This window comes from Ctenocephalides felis, unplaced genomic scaffold (assembly GCF_003426905.1).
Source record: "Ctenocephalides felis isolate EL2017-DRISC unplaced genomic scaffold, ASM342690v1 CF-g0.4_SCAFFOLD_01170, whole genome shotgun sequence".
Taxonomy (NCBI): domain Eukaryota; kingdom Metazoa; phylum Arthropoda; class Insecta; order Siphonaptera; family Pulicidae; genus Ctenocephalides; species Ctenocephalides felis.
Window position 1 is genome coordinate 10,216,252 of NW_020537324.1, and position 18,043 is coordinate 10,234,294.

The window sequence follows — 18,043 nt, forward strand, 5'->3', positions numbered from 1 at the left end:
TGTTAATGATCATTTTTAATTAAACAACATTTTAACAACGCATAGTTAAAGTGTTCACGGTATTAAAATAATAATTGCACAACTTTCTGAACTGAGTGCAAAAAAGACAGTTTTATAAAATTTCTCAATTAACATAGTAAGCAGAGCATTCATTATCAAAAGCAATCCCTAAACTTTTCTTTAATCATGATTCAGAAATATAATCAAGGTTTTAATCAAACAATTCACATTCTGTAATCATTTTGTTTGAATGAGATATCAATTTAAATTACTTCACTTTAAATTTAATAAAAAAATATATTTTTTTATATTAGTAAAATACTGTAATGAAAGAAAATTTTAAAAGAAGATGTCAACTTTCAACCTATAAAATTTAGCTCAATTAGCTAATCTCAAGTTTCAACTATAATAATTTTACAGCTGATAGAATTCCAAATAATTAATTGGACCAATTGGACCAATTGGACAAATAAAACCTAACATAGAATAATAAATAAACGATTATAATTATTGAATTTACTCCAGTAGTCTAGTATCAAACAGTAGTGATATCAGATGTTGACTTGAGATTATAGAACGAAAATTTTATATCTAATGAAAATAGCTTTCGAACTCATTGCTACATCACCATTGAAGAAATCTAAGAAACAAAAATCTCATCAGATAGACAATAGTCAGATCACTGAATTGCATCCAATAACACTAGGCCAAGGAATCACATCACAATTATGTATATATAAATATAAAGTGCTGTTGAAAAACATCTACTAATCGAAGCAAAAAGAGCTTGTTTGAAATCTTCGCGTGTTAAACGAATGCCGGTTTCTGCAAATCCGCCATCCATCCTTAGTCATTCCATCAACTTCCTCCTCTTCTTTAGAATTTAACATTCTTCAGCCAGATTACACACTCTGACAGTTACCACTCGCTTGGTGCATTCAGTTCCATAACAACTCTCTCTTGTGTAACGCAACTCGAAAATCAGTTTTAATATTTGACTGGACCAATAAATTATATGAATTTACTTTTATTAATATTTGAGTGAAAACTTTAATATATTCAGTTCAAAATTGTTTTGTGCTTGTTTGATGTCGTGAGTGACCGGATAATTTGCAAGGCGTATGTAGTTTTTATTCGTGAGGACTATTCAGGACCTTAGTGCAAAATGAATAGATATAAATATGCTTTAGGTTTAGTGTGTATAATGTTGCAGTTTCTGGATCAGGCCGGTAAGTTATTGATAATTATTGTTAGTTATTAATAAATTCAAAATTATATTTGTTAATAAATATTATTAAGTGATAATGATTTTAATAATTATGCTTGTATAACAGATAATTATATAAATTTGTGATATTTATATAAATTGAATTATCGTTACAATAATTTGTAATTTTTAATTATTATTATTATATTATTTTTAATTCGATGTATTGGCCATTCATTTTATATTATTCATATATATCATTTTATAGTTTGGGGTATGGATGTTTTCTTCTTCAGGAATTATTAAAAAAAATGAAAGAATTCACTTTTCACGCAAAAACTATATTTAAAAATAGGTGAAGTAATAGACGAAATATAGAAGAATACGACGAAAAATTATCAGGTCACCCAAACAAATATTTAAACGAATATAGTGAGAAATCTTCTACTCAAAGATTGACAAAATATGGTCATACGATCTTAAATATATTATAAAAAAACAGAAATGTCATTGAAAAGCATAAAGACCAGCATATTGCTTAAAAATTAATGTCTATTTTGATCGTCAATAAATATATGCATACAAAAAAAAATAGAAGAAGACCAAAATTATGATATCATTCTCCTAACCTTTTTTTTGTTTCATTCCTATGTCTGCGTATCATCTATAAGAATTTTAAGTTTTATAAAAGTTTTTTGAGTAAATCGGAACAAAACACTCAATTTTCACACGCCTCTATTTAACATTTTTTATGTTGAAATGTTTGATCCCGTAGAATTTTTACTCTGCATATTTACATACATTGTTGCACAATTTTCAAACAAAACTATATAAATAATTCAACAAAAAACAACCTAAGATTGTGGTCTATTATAAATAAATGTATGGATGTAACAATTAGATAAATAAATTTTCGACTATTTTCTGACAAAGTTCTTATGAATTTATATTTTTAAAAATTTAATTAATGAACATTACAATTATTTTAATAAAATAGTGTTATAATTAATTTAATTTGCTCCATTTAATTTTCAAAAATAATATAAATTTTTTTTTATCAATTGTGATTGCTCATATTTCAGTAATATAAATATTCTTCAATAAACATCAATAAATTGGGAGCATGAATATTCTGCACAACCAATTTTAATAAAAAAACATAATATGTAAATAAATGCCAACATCAATAATATATAATAAATTAACAAACTATGTATAGTTTTTAAAATTTCATCAAGAGTGACAAAATTTCGCAAGTACTGCATAATTTTTCATCGAAAACATGAATGACTTGTAATATTTAGACATATTGACATGTGACATTATAGACAATCAATTTTTACTTTCATTTTTATACATGTAATAATAAATAATAATGTATATTGCTTTTTACGACATAATTCATAAAGCAAAACGTGAAGAAGCATAGAAGGTACAAGGAGCATTATAATGATCAATAATTACGTAAAATTAAAGGAAAAAAATTATATAGGTATCTTTAATTAGGCAATAATATTTGAAAATGAAAAAAGAGTATGTATTAACCTTTTTAAAATACGAATAAAAATTAAAAACATTTTATATTTTGTTTCTAATAAGCCACACTTAATCCAACTACATATTCATTATATATAAAAATTAATTGATTAATACATTAGAAATATTGCACTTTAATTATTTATATAATTAATCTACAAATTTAAATAAGTTCAGTTCAATGTAGATTATTTAACGATTTAAATAATCTACAATTATTAAATAAAAATCCTGGCATACAAATTTAGTGTTAATAAATAATAAAATAAAATTATTTACTAAACAAAATTTATTAAACATTTTGATTACTATTAATTGGTATATTAAAGATATTGCGTTTTACAATTTTCAATTTAGTAACATCAAAACATATTTAAATTAATTTTTTTAAATAAAAATCATACTATTCAAATTTGGTGTTAATAAACATTAAAATAAAATTCACTAATTTTTCAAAAATTTATTATACATGTTAAAACAACATTTTTAATTATTATAAATATACATTAAAAATGAACACCATTCATTATAATAACATAGTATTAATTTTGTAACTAAATTAATTCAATTACGATCTAATCATGTAATCTTTCTCATTAAGAATTTATTATACAATCATAAAATTATTATTATTCCACTATTATAAAATAGATCATTATCAAATCAAAATAATACGTTTTTATTGAAATAATTTCTATTCCAAAACTCTCTCCATGACAGCAGTATATGCGAATCATAGTAATTACATTTTTGAGCGTTTAGTAGCGCACACACGTATGTTCATATGAACGGTGAAAGTTTAACACATATTTACAATTCAAACATCAATTTACACATTATTTAACGGTTTCATCGAAAAAAAAGTTATGATTGTTATATAACAGAGATCGATACAAAAAATTGTAATCGAGAGAGAAAGAAATCGATTTTTGGTTATTGATTGCTATTCAATTTGCATACGTCTAGATGCTCTAACTGCGAAATTGAAAAAAACTCATCTTCAAAACACGAAACTGTTTGTAAAATTTATTTAAGCAATTATCAACCTTTTGAAAACTTTTTTCAGGTCCTGGACATAAATTAATCGGCATAATGTGGAACAGATTTTTTTATGTATGTATGTGTGTAGTATGTATAAATGTATGTATGTGCGGATACACATTTTTGTGGCAATTTGGAGAACTAGGATCAACGGATTTGAATAATTCCTATTAAAAAGAAGACGTGCTGATTAGTTTTTGGTCTAGGCAGGTTTAGTCGTTTCAAAGATACAGGTCTAAAACTGCCAAAATTAGATATCAAGTGTAATTTATTTTTGAGAGAACGGAATATCATTTTTTATTTAAATCTATCATATTCAGCCATTTGCATGATTTAAAATTTTTTTACTTATATTGAAAAAATAAAAAAAAGCGTTACATTTTTAGGAAGGCAGGTCCAGCGGTTTCTTAGATCGAATATAAAAAGTAAGTAATTAAATTTGTAATGTTTAGCCTAAATACTGTGAGGCGGCGCTTACGAGCTTCAATATTTAAAAATCATAATTTTCGAAAACATTCAAGAAAAAAAAATTCAAAATTCTACAACTTGCTAAAATTTTGTGACAGTGATTTTTTGTTTTTAATTTTTTTTCTCTGAGTGATGAAACACATTTAGCAACAAAACGTAGAAATTAATAATTATATTTTAGTTATTATTATTTCGACGTATTGCCTCTTAATAAATTCCCCTTAGTTTTCATTTTCATTATTGGATTATTCAACAATAATCAATTTCAACCAACCTCCAAACTTCAAATTTGGCATTCAAATTGTACTCAAATTGAAATGCATCTTTGAGCAACGATCGATACAAGTATTGATATATGTCAATGCTAAACTAATTATGTCATACATAAAAAGCTTGTAAATTACATCGATGTTCGTTTTGTGAGAGGTCAGGTTTAGCGTTTATTAAAATAATATCCGCATGCTCTTTTTCTAACAACTTATCAACAAACATGCAATAAAATGAGTTTTTTGCACCTGATGATGTTTGGCATTGAGTAATAAATTTACTTTGTTATTATACTGTTTTATGTGAAAAATTATAGATTTATTGTAATTAATAGAAGCTAACCAATGATAAGCTGACCGAAATTTTATATTTTTCTCTGATATGAACTGTCTATAATAAATTAATAATAATAATAATAACTTTTAATAATTTATTTATCCAACTTCAATCAACATTTGTTGTTTGTTGCTGATAACATCTTCTCAATTCTCATTCAACTTTACCTGTCTGTAGATTAGTTTTCAGTGTTTTTTTTTAATTTTTATATTTATATTAAATATACTCATTGTTTATTTAATTGAATAATAAAAACGCCATAATGCACCGTATTACCATGTCATAAGTTTTTGGGGTCAATGAGGTTTGTTATTATAAATAATTAGTCTTGCATAAGTAGTTACTTGCACGCATATTTTTATATAGAAACTCTTGGCGCCAACTTGACTTGAATATACCATTGAATAAATATTCTTGAAAGTTAACTTAAACTAGATAATACTTATTTCTAAGATTCTTGACATATAGGACATACATTAGAAGTAAATTAGAGCGATTTATTTTATCACCAAAATACTGAAAAAAAAATATTTGAAGTGGGATTCTAAAACAATTTATACTCGTAATAACTATTACTTCAATATTTATAAAAATTATACACAGTGATATAGTACTTTACTGTGTACAGCTTTGGTAAATTATGAAAATTGAATTATGAAATAGTTTGAAGCACCTATGAAATAACTAAAGACTGGTTCTGACCACTGGTTTATTTTAGAATAAAAACAATTAAGATATTACGTTTAGCCCGAATGTTTGTGATGAAAGTGTCAGATATTCTTATTTTCCACATTAAAAAATATTATACTAGAAATAAAATAATATTAAAATACTTCATATCTAATAAAGAATAATTACATATTCCATAATTACAGCAACAATAGCAATATATTTGCCTGTTATCCTCAGCAATCATTTAAAGAAAACCTACAATTCCAGAAGTGACTTCTTATATAAAATCATGTTTTCCATGGCATTTTATCATTTTTCTAACAATAACTTAAGTGACACGTTTAGAATCGCGTGTCACATTTATCTTGAAACTGACAGGAAGAAAATCTCAATGTAACTGATTTTAATTTATGAAGAAATTTATAAACTTGTACACTTGTTATTTATATATAAACTCTTATTGTGTTTGTTTAGAATAAATTGAAAATATTTTATTAACTTTCCGTTAAGTAGTATAGTAATCGCAAAAAATCGAAAATGAAAATGTTCACATATCTTTCATTTCAGGCATTATGAAAAATGTATGTATGTGTGTGTATGTGTGTCGGTATATGTGTGTATGTACATATAGTATGTAATACTATTTAGAAACAACTAGCACAATTCAATGAATTGTTCATAAAATTATTACCTTTTAATTAAATTTCCAATTTTTTTTATTAACTCAATATTTTATCTCCAGACTGCCAAAGACAACAAAGACAGCAAAAGCCGCCTGCATCCCAGCAACCAGCTCCCAAGCCAGAAACGCCTCAAAAAGCGCAATCCATACGAGATCTCTTCAACACGACTTCATGTCTGGAACCACCGTTCACATGTCCTCATCCTCGAATTCAGATGTACCTTTACACAAGATCCACCCAACAGGAACCAGAATTCATCAATGTTTTAGACAAAAGTTCACTTACCAACTCACATTTCAATCCAACTCACCCTGTCAAGGTAAAGTAAGAAGGATGTAAAAGACATATTTTTTTCTACCTCAATTTTAGCAACAATCAGGAATTATTATTATCCATTCTGATTGAGCACGTACACCTACATGCAATAAAATTATACAGTTTCTTGAACTTTCCTCGATTATCAATCAATACGAATAAATTACACGGAAATCTGTGATTGAATCCAATACATCTTGTAGAACATATAACACGTCAATCAATATTGTTAGAAATGGTAGTTCTTGATGAAAAGTATTGTGCAAGGACTATTATATAGATTGCTTATAGAGTTTCTAATAATTTTATTCTTCATTTGAGTTACGGCTTTTATTACTGTATTGTTATGAATGTTGAAACCATATATATGAAGTGCATTGGATTATAATAAACCACACGCAATAGTGACGCACATTTCACATTTATGCATAAAAACCTCTTTCAAATATATTTGTGCTGGAATGTACTTTTGAATATTGCTATAATTTTCATTAAAATTTATATAATTATGCTATGATATATAAATTATTTATATAATTACGCTATGATATATAAATATCAAATTAAATTATTTCATCAATTTTGTGTCAATTTTATTGTTCATAAATAATATACTGTTAAATGGGTCATCCTGTTATAATTAAAGCCATAAGTTGAATTATGTGATGATCAAGTATCTACCGGTATTTGTGTAGTTTTTATAAAAATCCTTCATTTTCAAATTACAATAAGTATACTTTTTGATATTGTATTATCCAAAAACTAAGTTTTGTAAATTGCTTAATTTGTTGTTTAGCACATTAAACATTACACGTTTAGTACAAGTATAACACTTAATTTTTTTGCAGATTGTGATCCACGGTTTTGGCGGTGGCAGAAATCTTTCTCCCAGCACTGATATGCGAAATGCATATTTCAAACGTGGAGAATACAACATTTTTATTGTAGACTATGGTAGTGCCGTAGTTGAGCCCTGTTTAAGTCAAATGGCCTGGGCACCCAGATTCGCCAGTCAATGTATCGCCCAACTAGTCAAGTAAATATTTGATATTATGGTTAACTATTCAGTTGATAATAGTTTTAAGATTAAGAGACATTCACAAATCAATTATTCATATTATGTTTTAAATATGTTACTTATAATTTTAGGTATCTTCAATACCACCCTAATGGTGTTCAGCCCGACAGATTGCATTTAATAGGTTATAGTGTTGGTGCGCATATTGCGGGATTGGTGCCAAATCATATGAATAAAGGAAAACTAGGGCGCATCACAGGTATTAATATCAATAAATTATAGTCACTTTCAGATTTCCACTATTTTTATAGACATATCAGTATTCATAAGAATTATGATAATTCTGAAGTCAATGATTTTTTTTGATAATGACAGTGTAATTTGCTGCAATATGTTACAAGTAAATATATGCTATTTTTAGGTCTAGATCCAACAATTATTTTTTACATGGGTAACAACAGATCTCTGGATTTGGATCCAACCGATGCCAATTTTGTAGATGTCATTCACACTGGCGCCGGTATTCTAGGACAATGGGGTCCAACAGGTCATGCGGATTTTTATGTTAATGGGGGATCTAGTCAACCGGGATGTGCCAGCACGACACTTTTTAGTAAGAAACTGTAGAATTACTATTTTTATGAAATAAAAATTGAATTATATATTTTTATTTATACATAACATCTAAGACAACTTGGTGAAACTTGCCAATGCACATTAGTACATTTTTTTCGCAGGAGGTTTGTTCAAAGTAGACCAATTTTGAAAATTCTAAATTTATGGTTTAACAATTAGTTTTACTTATAATTCCAGAAAACTGAGATTGTATCATAATTTTGGAACCTAAATAGAATAGTAGCTGTTTTAATATAATGGCACTGAGCTGTTATAAAATAATAACTGTTTTGACATAAAACTTTTAACATAAATTGGAAAAAGATACAGGTCTGATATATTGACTATGCTAAATCTAATGGGTTTATTATTTTAAATCTTCTGGGGATATTTGAGAAAATCTTCATGCTACTTAATTCAGATAGTTTTCGAGTCTTATCTTGACATAACATATTTTATAATTTTTTTCCCCCTCAGAGACATTATCGTGCGACCACACAAAAGTAACACCTTATTTCATCGAAAGCATCAACAGTCCGAAAGGCTTCTGGGCCGGGCCTTGTGCCAATCTGATCTCTTATCTAATCGGATGGTGCGAACCGAAGGATGATGAATATGTCCTAATGGGAGAACACATATCACATAAGTAAGTCTCTTATTTGCTGTATGTGCATACTCGATGAATAGGAAATGATTGAGTATGCTGTTTACGATTCTTATTACGTAAGATAAAAATAAATAGCAGCTGTAAGAAATTCACTTAGAAATATTGAGAGATTAAATTAAGTTGAAAATACATGCTGTGAGTTGGCATGCTTGTAGGTAAGTTGGCTAGGAGGAGTGGACTTGAATCAGAGGTCCCGGGTTCGATCCTAAAACAGCCTGTTGCCAAGTAGTAACATTTTAAAAAGAAATATAGAAAGCAATATGTTTCTAAGTAAAAACACCTCTCATGCGGCATTGCTATACCAATAGAAGTATTTGCCCTATTATAGAAATTGTATTAATAATATATCTTACAGAGATGGGACAACTGTTTGGGTTGCCACCTGTCGAACCAACTAGTATTAGGTAAAATTAGCACAACAGCTTGTAAGACTATTAAGTTGAAAATATGCAGCAACATGTAGTAAGAATATACATATATGGAATTTGTACAGTTTACAATTCTATGTAGTAGTGGTCAGAGCTATGGGATTCTAATCAGAAGTCCAAAATTGGATACTTGCCTCGGACAGCCTAATGTCAAACATTTTTGGGCCTTTGTCTTCAATGATTCAAATCATTGATCATTTTCATATATCAATTATATATATATTCTATCGTTGCAGTATTCATTGATTTCTGAACTAACATACATCATACGTTGTTCAAAATTATTGAAAATATATTCAATCAAATAGTAATTCCATATCATATAAATTTCTTTCTCAATTTCCATTCTGCAGCATCCGAGGACATACGTCGCCAATTCAAATATTTTCCACAATACGTACTTTAATATCATGTATCTAGTATTAATACACATATATGTATTATAGAGCACGAGGAATCTATTATGTGACAACCAACGCAAAACCTCCATATGCCAAAGGATTTCCAGGAAAAGGACGCCATAGAAGGGCGCAATCTCTTCGAGGAGGATTAGCTTTTACATCACGAACTCGTACTGTATAAGCAAGTAATTTTATCGTATATTGTATTAGTACCTGGAAAATAGTTCTCAGTTCTATTAGTAGAATAGTTAGGCAAATTGAAAATAGTTTTGAAAGAAGTGAGAATTAGAACAATGCTGAAACCGCAGCAGATATTTGCAGATGAATCAAGAGTTTGGGAAATTTGAATACTTTACAAACGTTTTTTAAGGTATTATGATTCTAAGAATCACTTATACAATGAACTAAAAATTAATTACATTTCCTAAATCAACAATTTCATTACGTTGACAGCCAAATTATGCTTTTTCATTATGCCCCAAAATAAATATTTAAAGGGTGAAAATAAAAAAATAATGTTGAAATCTATATTGCTTAGCTAACAAAATTGATTTTAAATAAAAACAAATTAATCATGCTTAAAATTAAAATTTTAGGTATACTATTTATTTTTAAAATTTTAATTGTCTGTGAAAATTTACAATTATTTTCTAAATATGCATTTTTTTTTAAGATGGAAATATTTTTTTAATCATGCAACGTTTTTTTTAAAAATGCGAAATAAGTTTATATTCAACTAATCTACTAATTTCTCTCAATAACAAAATATACATGAATACACTTCATTCTCTGGCACACTTCAAGAACAAAATTTTGAGGTTTAGTACCCAAAAATTTACGAAAGGTTTCAGTTGTTGTTATTCATTGAAAACGTTACCAAGTATGTATTTTCATATTGAAAAAATATATACAAAAGTGAATTAATTCTAAGTTTACTAGTTACTTTAGTAGTTAAATTCATGTGTTCTAATTAATATCTAAATTTGTGCTGTTAGGTATGCAGTATAATTTTACAAAAATTATGCAAAAATTTAAAATTTAGATTAATGAGAAAGCTCATCTCGTGATAGCATACTTATTATATAGATTTTATACTATAATTCTCAGTTTAACTTTAGTATAATAATATATAAGATTAAATATTACAGAATTCATCACATATTGCCTCTATTGTACAGCAAAAGCCAGTTGAATTTAGTTTAAATTTAGAATTAATATTTATTTTCAATGTAAGTTAGTCATATGCCGCATTTATTCTTTATGTAGATTAATAATTCATGCTTGTTTTTTGCAGTGAAAATTAGTTTGTGTAAAGAAACTTGAATTAAAATAATTATGACATGTACGATCTACAAGACTGTTATTTACTACAAGATTAAAAATATTTTCCAGGAAACCACATGACCATGAGGTAAATATAAAAAAGAAATTTTATAAAATTAATATTTTATTTTGATGAATGTGCAAAGTGCAATAAATTTTGTTGAGATTTAAAAAACAAATTTGAGACCCATAAACTCTGATGTTAAATCTTGTTGATTTGACGCAATTTATTGCCAGCCACATAAAATGATCTTTACTTTTATATTATATTGGTTTAGATGTTAGTGTTACTTGAGTGTTTCTAATATCTCCATTTTTATTGCTATGTTGAAAAAGTCCTCGAGAAGTACACTTAATTATATTGACGTCTTCCTATTAACGAGAATGGTTTTGAAAGTTTCATTAAGGTGCCATCAATTTGCGCACCGATACGGAAATTGAAGGGTAAGAGTTTGTTGTGAAATCTTTATTACTTAAGAGACAACACGTAAATTATTATTTAGTCAAAATCTTATTACGCAGACATGAACTGGAATAGAAGGTAAAATCTACAAGACTTTTAAAAACATACAAAATTTTTTAAATTTTATTCTATGTGGTAACTACCTCAAGATAACCTTGAAAATAAATATACTAAATTTATTTTATTTGTGAAATTTAGGGGCCGATTCTGCCTTAAAATAAACCAATGTTATGGCAAAGCTATGGTCTATTTTATGACAGAATTGGCTCCCTAATATACACACAAAATACAAATTAGCCTTTTAGGCACTTTCAGACCAATATTTTATTTGCAGTTGGGAAAATATTTTTGATCATCTTGTTTTATTAAATTACTATTCTTACTTAATTAATTTGAATTGAATTTCTAATTTTAATTGAAATTCAATTTGAAAGTTAAAATAAATATGTAATAAAATACACTATAAGTAATTCGCAGGTTAATTGATGCATTGAAGCAATTTAAAACGCGGTGGGTATAAATCCCATTATCAAATTGCATTAAATTTTCTTATATATTACATATGAAACATTGATTCTTATACATTACATATGAAAAAGTGCACTAAATCCCTGTCTGATGTGACTGTACTCATGCATTGCAAAAATGAATTTCTGCGTTCTTGAACAATATTATATCAGGCGGAATTTGCATTTCATTCTCGAATACTGCATTGCATATACGTAATACAAACAATTGTACACAATAGAAAATTATTTGGAAAATAGAATAAATTTGCCAAGGAATAACTAGGTATGCACACTAACTGTCGGTAAAATAACTTTATCATCGAGTACCAATATAAAAAAATATACTTTAGAATATTTGCATGTTTTTATTAAAGATTTAATTTTATGTATTTTTTCTGATTACTAAAGCCTATGACTTGAGTAATTATGAAATTTTTTTAAATGAATGCAATTTTTATATATATTTGCGCTTATTACATTCTGAACATTAGCAAATTTTTGGTCGTACTTAAAAAATGTCTAAATCGAATGCCAATCCATTTTCCAGGCAGCCATTAAAATTATTATTACATTGCATTTTATTATGTGCGCTTCAATTATTTAGAAGTGTGTACCTAACATACTATCAAAATCAAATAAAATATTTGTTTGGTAGTTGCATAATGCATTGTACACTCGCACTATTATGCTTTGCAATATTGTATTTAATTACTTTATAAAGTGTCACGACTGATTTAATTGCAGTTTGCAAATAACAACCATATTTTGAACATATGCACTTTATTTGAATTATATGGGAATAATAGTTTCTGTAAATACGGATATTAATTCGCAATGATATACTATATATCTGGTTAAACTATGTATACGGTTAAATTGAAATTTAATAAACCATAAAATAAGTATACTGTTGTTCTCAACTTTTACTCAATTTTATTTTTAAATTACGGTTGTTCTAAATACTATCATATTTCTATGACATACAGTTACTACAAAATGTATAAATATCAAATATGTTTTGCCCATAACTGAAAGTATTAGAATATCATACAGATATCCTTTACTTTACTTGATATAAAGTTTGCTTGACATTTCAAACACACATAACTTTAAATTTCTGAAGTGGCATTATTTTTCAATAAAATGATGTATCCTTACAATCTTATCTTGAAAGTATTCTTGACTTATGGCATATATACAAAATATCACTTGAGAAGTTTTCTATTGAAAAACTATCATCTGAACTTCTTCAATATTTGATATCGATGAGATGGTTGAACTTTGCAGTATCCCTCATAAGCAATTCAGGGGGTTGGATGCAGTACATGTATCAACTAAGTGGTGCATGGCATTGGGACTTGAGGCAAATTGCTAGAACTTCAACAACAATTGATCACTGGTTGATAACAATTGTTTTAATTTTTTTAATATATTTTTTTATATTTTTTATATTTTATATTGTTTAACAGCAATCAGAACCTTACGTCCTATGAGCTGTTGGGCTGAAACTTCTCCTTACTTCGTATTTTTTAGATAGTAACCCAATTGTTAATCCACCCAGATTTGATGATTTTGTTATTAGAATTAATCTAATAGGGCTGACATTTTATTGGTGCAGCAATGCCGGGTGAGGGCTATTTTCACTTGGAAACATATTGCTATCTATATTTCCAAGTGAAAATTGTTGTCACTGCTGCCTGACAACAGGCTGCTCGAAGTGGATATCGAACCCGGGACCTCTGAAACAAGTCCCGTCGCTCTTAACCGCTTACCTACGGGCGAGCCCCAGTTAGAAAACTGATACAGAAATATTATGAATTTAGTTTAAATAGTTTCCTTAATTTTTGACTGAAAGAAAATTAAGCCATTAAAATTTGAAAGGTAATGAGTAAATATCTTGCAAATTCCTTACAAATTTGTAGTGTTAACAACATGCATAATGTGTTAATTTGTGAAAACTTGGGGAAATTATGTCATTGTATTGGTGTGTGGTCTTAGAAATGTCATTCACGGTTACGGTTCAAAAGTTTAATCCAAAAACAAACAAGAAATAGTCTCAGTTTGACCAATGCTCTGGTCTGTACTTAAAAGATCATAATTGTCTAACTACCGAATACAAATGTTTTTCTAATTTTTTTCTTGATAGCTACGATCAATATTACCAATCATTTTTGACTTGACGTTGAATTCTGGGACACCCTGGTTGTATGTATGTAATATATTGATTGTAACGTTATTTGTTCATCGAATTGAAATCAAGAAATGTATCCTTTCCGATTGCATTCGAGGAATTGTGTAATAAATAAGAAGCACGTCACCGCAACATTTGTAAATCCGACATTTTCGTTCCGCAGGATCGGAATCGGAATCGGTCTCTCAGTTCTGTACCGTGGAAACTGCGCAATTTTCGCACAGCGCATCTGTCGGTCCCGCGTGGCGTGTGGGCGGCTTACAGAATTCTGTATGCGGATCCGCGGCGTTGCGTGGGCTCTAAATGTCAAAGTTGAACCGAAGGAAGGCGAGCCTCGGACGTGCCACAGCGCACAGGAGCACTGTCCGGGGTCCGACGTGTTATAAAACATTCTGTTAATTACATATCTCAACATGAGAATCTTTCCATGATGCCACCATCCGATACCTACGATGAGTTTAGAGATAAAGCCCTTTGTTGACCAGATGATCGAGATAGAAACGCAAAGGCATAAAAGGATATTCTTAATTTTCATTATATAATTATTTCTTATATTTAATTTCCCAAAGGTAAATTATAGTAATTGCAAAAAAAAAATTGTATATGTGTATGTATGTGCGGATACAATTTTTTGCCGATGTTTTTGAGAGCTCAGTTCAACCGATTTGAATGGTTCAAAAAAGCTTCCATTTCTATTGCTTATCTTTGAGAGGTCTAAACATTTTGACATACTTTAGAAAAAAATGGATGTATGTATGTGCATGTATGTACGTGGTGTGTATGTATTTACGTGTGTGTGTATGTATGTGCGGATACAATTTTTTGCCGACGTTTTCGAGAGCACGGTTCAACCGATTTGAATGGTTCAAAAAGCGTTCCATTTAAATATTGATGGAAAGGCATGCTTATTATTTTTGTCAAATGCAGGCCCTGTAGTGTATGTGTGTATGTATGTATTTACGTGTGCGTGTATGTATGTGCGGATACAATTTTTGGCCGACGTTTTGGAGAGCACTGTTTATTCACCGATTTTAATGGTTTAAAAACATTTTTTTTCTATGTATGGAAAGATATGCTGATTATTTTTAGCAAAGAAGGCCCAACCGTTTCGATGCTACGGGAAAAAGGACCAAAAATTGCAATTAAAATTCGATATTCAAGAAACATATCAATTGTATTGACATATTGAAGAATTGGTAGAATTTTTGGAACGACAGGTCCAGCGGAGATCTAATAAATAAAAAAAATATTAATTTGGTTAAACATTTTATTTCATCACCTCATATGACTTTTATGTTCTGGTTGCTGCCCAAGTAATAAATATAAAAAAGCAAATAAATTCTTTCGTGTTCAATAGTAAATGTTCTTCATGACTTATTGGTTATATTCAGATAACCACTTAAAATCTGAATATTAAATTTCTTTTTTAAGTATATATTTGTTGCAATGAATAAATATTTATACCTTTGTAAAATTTTTAGTTACTATTTACGTTCTGAGTATTTTGCATTACTAAAGAGGTATATGTTTTCATTGTTTCATTTCATTTTGTCGTAAAGACAAAGTTGATTGGAAATAGTAAAAACCTTGTTATAAATATACCAAATTTTTTAACTAACGTATTGATTGAAAAGCGATTATTTAAGCAATAAATTTTTTAAATATTTTAAATTGAATTAAATTAATAAAATTTTGATTATCAACTTCAATTGACTTAAGATTATAGATTGCAATTATGACTTAATGAAGCGATAATAAAATTTTGGGGTTTAAATGCAATATTTACGTTACAAATATATTTAATATAATCTTACCAGACAGAGATTGTTTAACACAGGGTTGTTTTATCGAAATACTAGATACAAAATAAATTCAATAGAGCAAATTCTTAATGCTGTTAATATATAAAAATGCTGCATATATTTTTGATACAGAGCTTTAAAGTATTACCTCATTTAATTATATTTTATTTATCTTCAATCCAGACTGATACTTTGAATAAGATTAGTAACTTGTACGCATATTATTTTATCAGTATCTCATATGAATAATACAATTATATGCGTATAAACTACTAAAATTATTTAAATTAAGTTATGTACTCTGCTACAATAAATAGCAACTAAAAACTTGTGAAAACAAAACATTATTTCTATTATCCTTTACAGTGATGTTCTATGTTTGAAATTGTAAACAATAAATAGCATATAACGCCTAGCTATAAAGTTAATTTACAACTGTTGAGTTAGTCTGCTGGGAATATAGACGTCAATTAAAATTTGTCTAATGCCGTGTAAAAGCCATTTCAACTTAGTGGAGAATATCTGAAGTCGTATGTGGTTTCAGTTAGATAGTTTACGTCTACTGCGTAGAAGACGCATCGGATGACCGTCTCTGTCGAAGGGTGGAAGGACATAACAATTCCATGACTTCCCACGCATTTTACTTGGTAACCGAAGATGAACATGAGCAGTCATTATTCGGTTGACAAGAAAAATAGCAGAAATCGAATGTTGATTTGGTTTATTTACTACAATCAATAATAGTAATAAGCGAATAAATCGCAATTGGCCACGTTACATTTTTATCGTTTTTAAGAAAAATTTGAGGTGCTGGAAGTTACACACTTTAGTCAAGTCAGGAAGCTGCTGTGAAAATATTTCGAAATTAGTTCAAAAACTTTTCGACATCTACGACTTTGATAAATGTGAAAATTTAAAAACGGTAACCTACTGACTGATAGATATTTCAATTATCCCTATTTTATCCATTAACTGCAAGGCGCTATCTTAAAACTTTTATAAGTTACAGACGTTTGAAAGTTTTTGATATTAAAAATTTAAACAGTTTTTAACAAATATTTTACGAATGGTAAGGGTTACCAAAAAATTTTTTGCAGTGATTTACAGATTTTTCGATTTGCTATATTTTTTTCGAATCTAGGGTCCTATGTCAAATCGTTTAAAAGTTGCCAACGTTCAAATGTCTTCGAGGTGAAAAATATTTAAAAAAATCATTCTGTACACATAAAGTATTCACCCAGAAATAACGACAAAGCATTACATTCAAATTTTTATGCAATATATTGTTGATTCTTTTTAAATTTGAGGTGCTAAAAATTGCACACAGTCCACAGTCATACAGCTGGGTATCTCGAATTTTGAGATTATTACCTAATTTAAGCTTAAATGACTGGACTAACAGTATATTACCTATAAAGTCAGCAAGCTGCTTATATACGCATTTGAAAAATGTGAAAATTTGGAAACAGTTTTTAGCGAATATCTCGGAAACGGTAAGAGGTAGCTTTGCAATTTTTCCATTGACAGATACCTATTTTAAATATCTGTATTGTATCCATAGACAGCAAAGCCTAAAAATTATGAAAAATAGTTGTAATAAAGAACAAAGACAAAAGTAAATAACACAATGAAAAAACTATAGGAAATTATTAATATTAATAATAAAATAACTAAAAGTTTTAAATATGATAAATGATAAACATTTTATGTACAAAAGTGGATAAGATCAGTAGAAAATTTTTTTCGAGTCTGGTTCAGCGCAAAGAGATAAAAGTAAAATACATAATCAAATATAATACACCTCAAATGTCAATTTCACTATGAAAATGAAAAAATACATAACTTAAAAATGAAAATATTAATAAAATATGAACTTCAGAATTATGAAAGATTACTGATGGATCAACTCTTCGTCTGGAAAGTGAGAAAATTATTATTGAAATTTAATTTTGTTAACTCGGCACAAGCATAGAATGCACATTCTTCTAAAAGAATATATATTTATATATATATATATATATATATATATATATATATATATAACTATAAAATCATTTAAGCCGAATTATGCTACTGCCAATAATAATAAAAAAAATCCTGT

General features: G+C 28.1%; 2 protein-coding genes across 2 annotated transcripts in view; both read left to right on the top strand.

Annotated features, from left to right (window-relative positions):
* Nucleotides 1-1,165: 1,165 nt before the first annotated feature.
* LOC113366193 (pancreatic lipase-related protein 2-like) lies at nt 1,166-10,001 on the top strand. The gene is made up of 7 exons (XM_026607762.1): nt 1,166-1,229; nt 6,270-6,529; nt 7,374-7,561; nt 7,675-7,802; nt 7,965-8,156; nt 8,636-8,804; nt 9,700-10,001. Exons 1-7 carry the CDS (start codon nt 1,166-1,168, stop codon nt 9,833-9,835), a joined length of 1,137 nt encoding a protein of 378 aa, XP_026463547.1. The 3' UTR covers nt 9,836-10,001.
* Nucleotides 10,002-10,948: 947 nt separating this feature from the next.
* LOC113366129 overlaps nt 10,949-18,043 on the top strand; it is a 62,851-nt gene continuing 55,756 nt past the window's right edge. The window contains exon 1 of the mRNA XM_026607684.1: nt 10,949-11,065. The gene's annotated coding sequence lies outside the window, so the exon portion shown is untranslated. The remainder of the gene's footprint in view (nt 11,066-18,043) is intronic.